At 33.5% G+C, this 9701-nt stretch overlaps 1 protein-coding gene across 1 annotated transcript; it reads left to right on the forward strand.

The window, feature by feature from the left end:
• Nucleotides 1–4153: 4153 nt before the first annotated feature.
• On the forward strand, nucleotides 4154–6476 carry LOC21410016 (serine/threonine-protein kinase RIPK). The gene is made up of 5 exons (XM_010091860.2): nucleotides 4154–4805; nucleotides 4930–5065; nucleotides 5265–5401; nucleotides 5505–5628; nucleotides 5721–6476. The coding sequence occupies exons 1-5, from the start codon at nucleotides 4419–4421 to the stop codon at nucleotides 6293–6295; spliced, it is 1359 nt and encodes a 452-aa protein (XP_010090162.1). The 5' UTR covers nucleotides 4154–4418; the 3' UTR covers nucleotides 6296–6476.
• Nucleotides 6477–9701: the final 3225 nt, after the last annotated feature.

Below are 9701 nucleotides of genomic sequence, written 5' to 3' on the forward strand. Positions count from 1 at the left end.
TTTTGATAATAGCCAAGAAGATTATAAGCCATATTAAAGTATTATTATTTTTATCACAAGATAAGGTCGGAAACTTGCAACCTGCGGGTCTGTAAGAGGGTGGCATGACCATTACCTAACACAGCCTAAAAAAAAAGTGGTCTTTCCCCCTAACTACGCTACATGCATAAGTTCATTTAATAATAATAAAAAAAGCTACATGCATAAGAGTTTTCTTATTATTGCCATTAGATGAATATAATTAGGTGAGAGCCTGTTTTGAACACCTCTTTTACTAAGGTCCGTTCATTTTATCGATTTGAGTTTAAAATTTGAGTTTTGCTACAGTAAAAAGCTCTCACATAAAGTCACATCTCCACTCGAATTAAAAACTCGAATCAACGAACTAAACGGGCTCTAAATAGATTTTTTTTAAAAAAAAAAAGAAAAATGACCGTTGATCAATCATCTAATTGATGTAAGTACAATTATAATCAATAAATCATTAACTACTAAATCAATCAGTAATTGATCATTAAGTATTAACTGTATTTAAGAAACTAATTTTCTTAATTTACATTTTCAAAAAAAAAGTTTATTAATTTACTAAGTTGACAATTTATCAAAACAATGCTTTCAAAAAAGGCCATTTTCCCACATTTATTATGTATATATAAAAAAAACAGCTTCCTTGTGGTGCTATTTAGTGGGAGTTTGTGAGATCACCATTAAAGTTAATCATGCGATTTCTATTAATAGATAATAAAGAGTAGTTTATTTTTCTTGGTGTTGCAGTCCAGGTACTATTCACTTGATCTAAATGGAAACGGACTCCTCTTCTTGTTTAATAATGTTAAACAAATAATGACACGTAGGCCTAGTTTACTTTGCAGATTTGAGTTTTCAATTCGAGCTGAAATATGATATTTTTTGAGAATTTTTAACTATAGCAGAAAAAGTTAGATGTGACATTTTTTGAGAACTTTTAACTATAAAAATCTAAAACTGAAAACTCGAATTGATGAAATGAACGGGGCCTAGTGATTCATGCACATATCGAAAGCTTAATTAGACTGTTTTTGGTATTCCCTTTAGTTATGGAGGGAACTAGGAGTGTTAAAACAATCTGTCAAACTACGAAAATTGTCTAGTTTAAATCAAACCGAACTAAATCGTTAATTATTTTTAGATTATTCAATAGTTTGATCAGTTTTTTAACATAATTTTTTGAACCTGTTTAGTTTGTGGTCTGGACTCCCTAAATTGCTCAATAATCTGTCTAAAAGTATACATATATAATTTTTTTTAATTTTTAATATATTTTTTATATTTATTTTAATTTTTATTGATCATAATAAAGGTTCTACACTTATAAAATACACACTACCATATCTTTATTGGTTTGTATTAAAGCTTTAAATAATGAACTATTAGACATCTGCTATTTTTGAGTTATAATGTAAAATTGAATCTTATTTTTATTTTTATTGGTTAACAATTTTATAATTCTTATAAATTATTAAAAACCTTTTTAGTATTAAGTTTAAACCGCCTAAATTAAACCGTGTAAATTGCTTATAAATGATTTAGTTTAATTTAATTTTTGTTAAAAATATCAAACAATCCAAACCGGTAAAAAGAAAAAATTATTTTTAATTTAGTTAGTGTTTAAAAAAAAAAGGCCCAAACCGACTGTCAACGTCCATAAAAGAAAATTTGACATATTCTCTTTTAGTTGTTTTCAACTTTCGACATCAATCATTGCATTTGGCCATAAACAAAAGGAAATAAAAATATTATTACAAAATTATATTTGCATCTCTTACATTTCCATTTCATATAAAAATCTTTTATTGACTTAATAGATTATGATATCAATTTTCCAATTTTCCAATTTTCACGCTGGCTACGTAATCAGAGAATGTGTTTCTAATAAACAAACGTTTTTTCAGTTTTTCTGTTTTATTCTTAATTTTTATGGGATCAAAATCTATCAATATTCGATTTTTCTGATAGTTTTTTAACTTACCATTACTATTTTTTAGGTGAACCCTATTATTGCTATTTACTGTTTTTTTTTTTAAAAAAAAAAAAAATTCTCCAAAGGGAGCAATCAATTCACTTCCGAAAGACCTTATTGTAATTATCAAAAAAAAAAAAAAAAAAAAAACTTATTGTTGACAAGGTCGTTCACATTTTCTAGATGACGAAAATGCCCATTGACTTTCCTTAGGTGACGACACAAACAATGGGGCCCACACACCTACTCCCCATTGACAAAATTGCCCTCCCGCCGTGCTGTCTTTCATGGGACGATAATTCATTTGCATTAGCCTAAAAAAAAAGGACACATTTCTTTGTAATAAGCTAATAGCTTAGGAACCTTCTTTTTGCTTTGTTTATCGCCGAAGTTCATTGGCAAAGAAAACGTGCATAATTTTGTATTTAAATTTTGGGTTATTAACACAAATGGTTCCGAGTAAGTGACAGTTTAATATCTTTTTTTTTTTTGATAAATTGACTTTAAGATATGCCCAAAAATTAACAGCTCAATGCAGGCGCAATTCATCTTCTCTTTCTCAGTGATAGTTTAGTCTCTATTTTTTTTGGTAAATCGACCTTAAGATCTGTTCAAAAGTTAACGGCCCAATGCAGGCCCAATTCATCTTCTCTCTCTCAGTGACAGTTTAGTCTCTATTTTTTCCGGTAAATCGCCCTCTCTCTCTCTCCCTCTCTCTCTCTCTCTCCCTCTCTCCCTCTCTCTCTCTCTCTCTCCATGGAGCCGCCATGAACGCCAAACCACCACCTTCACCACCTCACCCTTGAGCTCGCCATCACCATCACCACCATCAACTTTTAACCCATTTCCATTATCCAACCTTCTCTCCCAACCTTTTCCATCACTAAAAAACTCGCCAATCTCGTATTCAAGTCCACACAAACCGCAACACCAACACCAACACCAATCTCTCTCTCTCCTCCACCAAACAACCGATTTCTTAAGACCAAGCCCTCCTCTCTCTCCTCCGCTAGAGAAAGACCGAGGAAGTTTGGGTCACGTTCCAATCTCATATTCAAGTCCACACAAACCACAACACCAACACCAATCTCTCTCTCTCCTCCACCAAACAACCGATTTATCAAGACCAAGCCCTCCTCTCTCTCCTCCGCCAGAGAAAGACCAAGGAAGCCTGGGTGGGTGGTCACGTGCATTGGGTCATTAGCTTTTGAACGGATCTTGACGGAAAGGACCAGATTACACATGTTTTAAAAGGTTGGAGTCAATTTGTCAAAAAAAAAGATTAAAGACCAAACTGTCACTTACTAAATAAGTTGAGCACCATTTGTGTCAATAACTCTTAAATTTTTGATGAGAACAAGACTTGAACAAAATCCTTTGTCGTATATCACTTTGACACCCTAACCACCACTCATTGGACCCAATTTTTATTTTTATTTTTTATAATATGGTTAAAAAGTAAACGACATATAAAAATCAAGACCATTTGATATGCATACCTATAAGAAAATAAGACGATTGACCGACAGTCATGATCACATTGCATTTTAGGATAATGTATCCAATGGGCTATCCATGAAACATTCGGAGCTTAGATAACGTTCTAGACCTTAAACAAACAATATTGCAAACATAACAACCTTCTGTTTTACTAAAGAAGTTTAAAGAGAACATTTGTATTTCTCTTTTAACGAAATTACCCTTTGACTTGGGAGCCAAAGGAAAGGTCTCTTCCTACATGCTGTGTCAGTCACAGGGTGAGATAGCTGGATTCCTTTATTTGATTATTTTATTTGTTTTCTTTTGAGAAGAAAAATAAGTCAAAATAAAATAGCTACTTGGAAGAGTTCAATAACCGGCTTGGGGCACTAACCCAAAAAGCTATTTTCTCTTGGTTGTGCGTTCAAACAAGAAGTTTCAATGAAAAAAGATAAAAAAAAATTTCTATTGTATTTCTTTTTGTTCGGGGGATTTTTTCTTTCCCACCTTAAATGCAAAAAGTCAAGGAGGGTAGGGTTGTCATTTTCTCTTATAACCAAACATGTAGACTTGTAACAACGCGCTACCATCAATCCAAACACAAAATAATACGTAAGCGCCATAATACAAATAAACGAGTATGTAGGAACGCCATGCTATAAATGAGAGAAGCAAATGAATCATAAAATAAGTATAGAAAAAGACAATCATTTGGCTTGCTAGAAAAGGATTTGTATCCCTCTTTTCTTTTTGTCTTGCTTTGGAGGGTGGTTGGTAATTTTAAATATTATTTTAGGCCTTCATCTTCTAAAGTCTAAACCCTTTTGAAGCCATCAAAAACCAGTGCCAATTTGCTCATTTTCTCATAACACCCCATCTCAATTCCAGCCTGATTCTTTCATGCGTTAAAAATAATAGAGACAACCATTTTTGTTTCATAATGGCGGTCAAGAAAAGTACATGGAGATCTATGGTCACAAGCTGCTACAAGGCAGATTGCGCGCCGACGACAACGAAGCCAAAGAGAGTTGTGGCGAAACAAACGTCGTTTCAAAGGCTTTCTCTGTCGGACTTAAGTTTTCCGAGCTCAAATTTTTCGGAGGACCTCTCAATATCTCTTGCCGGTTCAAATCTTCACGTATTCACTCTCGCGGAGCTAAAAGTCATAACACAGAGTTTCTCCTCTAGTAATTTCCTCGGCGAAGGCGGGTTTGGACCGGTTCATAAAGGTTTCGTCGACGACAAGATTAGACCCGGTTTGAAGGCTCAGCCTGTGGCTGTCAAGCTCTTGGACCTGGACGGTTCTCAAGGCCATAAGGAGTGGTTGGTGAGTATAACATTTTTCTTTTTGTTTTTTTTTTTTGGCAATCCTTTTAGTTTATTGAATTGGGTACTTAAAAAATTTATGAATTTTGAAAGTTAGTTAAAATTTTTATTTTTATTTTTTTCAGACTGAAGTGATTTTTCTTGGGCAATTGAGGCATCCATACCTTGTGAAGCTTATTGGGTATTGTTGTGAAGAAGAGCATAGGCTTCTCGTGTATGAATACATGCCTAGAGGCAGCTTAGAAAATCAACTCTTTAGAAGTATGTTTCTCTCTCTTCACCGACTTTTTTTTTTTCTTTTTGGCTTGTATGAAAAACATTACCTTAAAGACCCCTCAAACATGCATTTAATTGCTTGATAACAAGACTAAGTCAAATTAATCTTGTTATTTGCAGTTTAATTGCTTGATAACAAGACTAAGTCAAATTAATCTTCTTTGATTAATCTTGTTATTTACAGGGTACTCTGTCTCACTTCCTTGGTCAGCGAGGATGAAAATCGCTCTAGGAGCTGCAAAGGGCCTTGCTTTTCTCCACGAGGCGGAAAAGCCGGTCATATACCGTGACTTTAAAGCTTCTAACATTTTGTTAGATTCTGTAAGTATCTTGTTCTTTGCTTTCTCTCTATGGATATTCTCATCAGAATCTTCTTGTTTTGTTTCGGTACTAAATTCTGGCGTTCTCTTTCCTTTTTGATCAGGATTATACGCCAAAACTGTCCGATTTCGGCCTTGCAAAAGACGGCCCTGAAGGCGATGAGACACACGTTTCCACACGAGTAATGGGGACACAAGGTTACGCTGCACCGGAATATGTCATGACAGGTACTAATTCACTCTCTTTTTATAACAAACTCTATTTCTAAAATTAATCACAGTTAGGCCTTTTCTTAACATGCTTGATATGTTTTGTTTAGGTCATTTGACTGCGATGAGCGATGTTTATAGCTTTGGAGTTGTACTTTTGGAGATGATAACCGGAAGAAGATCGGTTGACAAGAGCCGGCCCACGAGGGAACAGAACTTAGTCGAGTGGGCTAGACCGATGCTATGTGATCCAAGGAAACTTGGCCGGATAATGGACCCGAGACTCGAAGGCCAATACTCGGAAACAGGAGCGAGAAAAGCGGCTGCATTGGCCTACCAATGCCTCAGCCACCGTCCAAAGCAACGGCCGACGATGAGCACCGTTGTCGAGACCTTGGAACCACTTAAGGACTTCGACGATGTCGCGATCGCGCCTTTTGTCTACACGGTCCCGACAGAAATCGCGAATTCGAACAAGGAAGAAGCGAAGAAGGAGTGCTTAAGCGAGGTGAAGAAGGAGAATGGTCACCGCCACCACAGTCACTCGCCTCACAATGGCCATCACAACAAGCATCGTCGGATGAGATCGCCGAGATCTCCGAATTTTCACTCGGAAAATGGGCCGAGACAGAATCAGAGAAATGGTTTGAACTCTCCGTTGCACCATGGAGGCAGAGGAGCTTAGAGTAGTAACCGAAAATGAAAGAATGTAGAGTGATCACGCGTCAGTTGACAGTGATCAAGACTGTAAATAGAAAGAAAATTTGTTAATTGTTATTGCAAGTTGTTGATTAAGTGTAAATCTGAACTTATTTTTCAGATTGTTGAAGTAACGAAGTAAGTCCTAATTCGAGTTGAGCAAAAAAGGTTAAATGTGACTGTTTCTGAGAGTTTTTTACTGTAGCAAAACTCGAATTCTAAATTCGAATCAGCGAAAAAAAAAGACAAAAGTGGAAATTTGAGTTTATTTATTTTATTTTATATATATTTCAACGCGAAGGGACTAATTCAAAAGTGGAAATTTCACCAACTTTTGGATATCTTGACTCGAGTGGTAGCAGATTTTCAAGAGTTTGTGTCGAACACAGCTAAGCAGTTTGAAAAATACAACGCGGAGAGTGCTAAATTATCATAATTAAAGTATCTTCCCGTATGATTTTCCTAATTAAAAACTTCGTTACTAATATTCTCTAATAGTTGCTATGTCTAAATGCTGGTGATAAGTGCTATATCATGAGAGAAACACTGTCTCCTGGGGTGCCATAACATCCCATGTCTCTTGGCTTATGCTTAGCTTATTGGAGATTACTCTCGTAAAAATTGACTATCAAAAAAGCTTTATTTTTCAACTGTGAAATTTATTGGAACGAGACCAACACCAGACTCAAAATTGTACCGAGATCACAGAAACAAATAGAAAATGAACACCAAGAGTTTACCGAGGTTCGGGATAAAAATTCCCTACGTCTTCGTTGAGCTCTCTCATGAAAAACTCGATACACTATCAAAGATTGAATAATACACCCTCAAACCTCACAGATTACAAGAATCACTCTCAAGAATACCACAAACCCAGAGATTACAATTATCCCAAAAAAATCTCCAGAGAAAATACCCAGAAGAAAGAACACTCAATTTCTCTCTTGATTTTCTCAATCACAATACAAGATTTTTCTCTCACTAGGAAATTTGATCTCTCTTGCGGTTTCTCTCTCTAAAGTCTAAGGATCTGTTCAGTTCGTTAATTCAAGTTGAGATGTAACTTTATATGAGAATTTTTTACTATAATAAAAAAATTAAATATAATTATTTCTAATAATTTTTTACTGTAACAAAATTTAAATTTTAAATTTAAATCGACGAAATAAACAAGCCAAGTTCTTCGAGACTTCTCTATATTCAATTAGCCCCAAATCGTAGACCCTTTTGTTCACACGCCTTGACCGACTGAAGAGGGAGTGGATTACGACCGATCACTTCCACGTGTCACACTCTTATGGTGCTTCTTCCAATAAAAGGCTCCACATCAAACGCAGCATTTCATCCAATAGAAAACAGTGCTGCTGAGGGTGATTAAGCGCATTGTCGTTTGTTGAGATTATTCCAACAAAATTTGTATCAGAAATTGTTTGCTGCATTCTTTTTTAATATGATGTGATTTTAAATAAATTCAACAATCAGAAATTAATCCTTACTCAAAAAAAGGCCCTATTTGTTTTGGTTGAAAAGATTCACTAAAGAGACGTTTAATTTATGGATTAGAATAATGAGATTAGAACTATTTTTAATTTACGTGTATTTTTTATGAGAAAAAATACTGTAACGAATCACGAATCATGATTCAAATCAGAGTACGAATCCCCTAATTAAACAACTCTTAAGTAATAGTAGTGAAACTAGTCTTAGAAAAAGTTTGTATCTGTTAAAAATTTATATTAAAACGGGGGAAGAAGTGAATTAATTAGTCCGAACGTGGAAAATGCGCTACAGACCTACAGCTCGTTATCGTTATTGCTATGTTTTTGAAATTACAATTAGACGTTGCTTCAGGAATTTTGCTAGTATTAGTTGATCAGTATATACTCTTGTTATTTTTTGAAAGTGACCGTGTAAATATTATATAATAGGAGAGATCGAAACGATAATCTTATCACCTGTTAGTTGTAACTTTCAATTTTCGTTAAAGATACTCATCTTATCTTACTAAAGAAAAAACGTAAATTATCGTTATATCTTTTTTTTTTTTTGGTTAAAAATGTTCATATCGGGTGTGTAAATGATACTTTTATTAAACTGTAAATAAAAGAAAAGAAAAGTAATAAAAACTTGGTCTTTTTTATCAGTTTGATATTGGAACAGAAAACAATTCAATTCTCTTTATAATGTTTATTAAACCTAAGAACACAAATTTTATCAATATAATTACTTAAGGGCTCGTTTAGTTCACTGATTCGAGTTGAGATATAACTTTATGTGAGAACTTTTTACTGTAGTAAAAAAGTTAGATGTGATTGTTTCTGAGAGTTTTTTACTATAGTAAAACTTGAATTTTAAACTCGAATCGGTGAAATAAACGAGGCCTAATATTATCCTTTTGTGTCATTAAAATAATCATTAGTGATAAACATTGAACTTTGCTTGATACGAGTAAATTTGACGTTTATTTTCTTTAACAGTTAATCGATATTGCAAGAATTATTCATTGCCTATATTATATATATGAGGTATATACTACATTTTCATTACTAATTATAATTATATAAGTAAACACTTTATTAAAAGGCAAGTAATGCCTCCTAATGTAGAAGGACGCTTTTATATATATATATATATATATATATATACCATTAAAATCACCCATATGTATATATATGCCATTTTTTAGAAAAGAATTTTCTTGTTGATTTTGACGTCAGAGGTTGAGATACATCATGCATTTAATTGATGATTTTAGGGATCGTTCTTTTGTAACAAAATTTAAAAAAAATTTAAATTCAAGTTACAACTTTATTTAAGTTTACATTCTTTTAAGTTTTAATTTTATTCAACTTTACTCAACTTTATTCAAGTTACAACTTTAACTCAAATTATAACTCAAAAATTATATTCAAATTACACTCTAAAAGAACAATTCCTTAATATCCTTGATTTATTTAATTTAATATTAATAATATTATTGTTTTTTTTTATTGGTGTTTTTTGTTTTCTTCTAGTAGCTGAGATTCTCTGAGAGACGTGTATGATAGTAACCTCTCCAGAAGCAGCGGTGATTAGCAGAACTTAGTTTGGAAGCTTGTGCCACATTTCAAAGTCGTCGTTTCATGTGGATTCTTCTGCTCTCTATTTCAGTGGCAGTTTCTCATTTAAATTCTTAACGTTTTGTACTTTCAAACAAAAAATCAACTTTAATTCTAGAAATATCACTGTTATTCTCCATAAGCGAGTAAGAAATATCACTGTTATTCTCCATTGCTGATGTTGTTATTCACTTAGTTTTCATTTGTCGTCATTGACTTGTTTTGTGGACAATGTCAATTTTTTTAAATTTTTTAAAAAAATTAAGAGGATGTCACTGTTGGTTTCTCAAACCG

Source organism: Morus notabilis, unplaced genomic scaffold (assembly GCF_000414095.1).
Source record: "Morus notabilis unplaced genomic scaffold, ASM41409v2 Scaffold329, whole genome shotgun sequence".
In the NCBI taxonomy this organism is placed as follows: Eukaryota; Viridiplantae; Streptophyta; class Magnoliopsida; order Rosales; family Moraceae; genus Morus; species Morus notabilis.

Coding starts and splice junctions, on each gene's coding strand:
- LOC21410016 (XM_010091860.2), top strand. CDS start 4,419: ATGGCGGTCAAGAAAAGTACATGGAGATCTATGGTCACAAGCTGCTAC. Junction 4,806..4,929: donor AAGGCCATAAGGAGTGGTTG/GTGAGTATAACA, acceptor TATTTTTTTCAG/ACTGAAGTGATTTTTCTTGG. Junction 5,629..5,720: donor ACCGGAATATGTCATGACAG/GTACTAATTCAC, acceptor TGTTTTGTTTAG/GTCATTTGACTGCGATGAGC.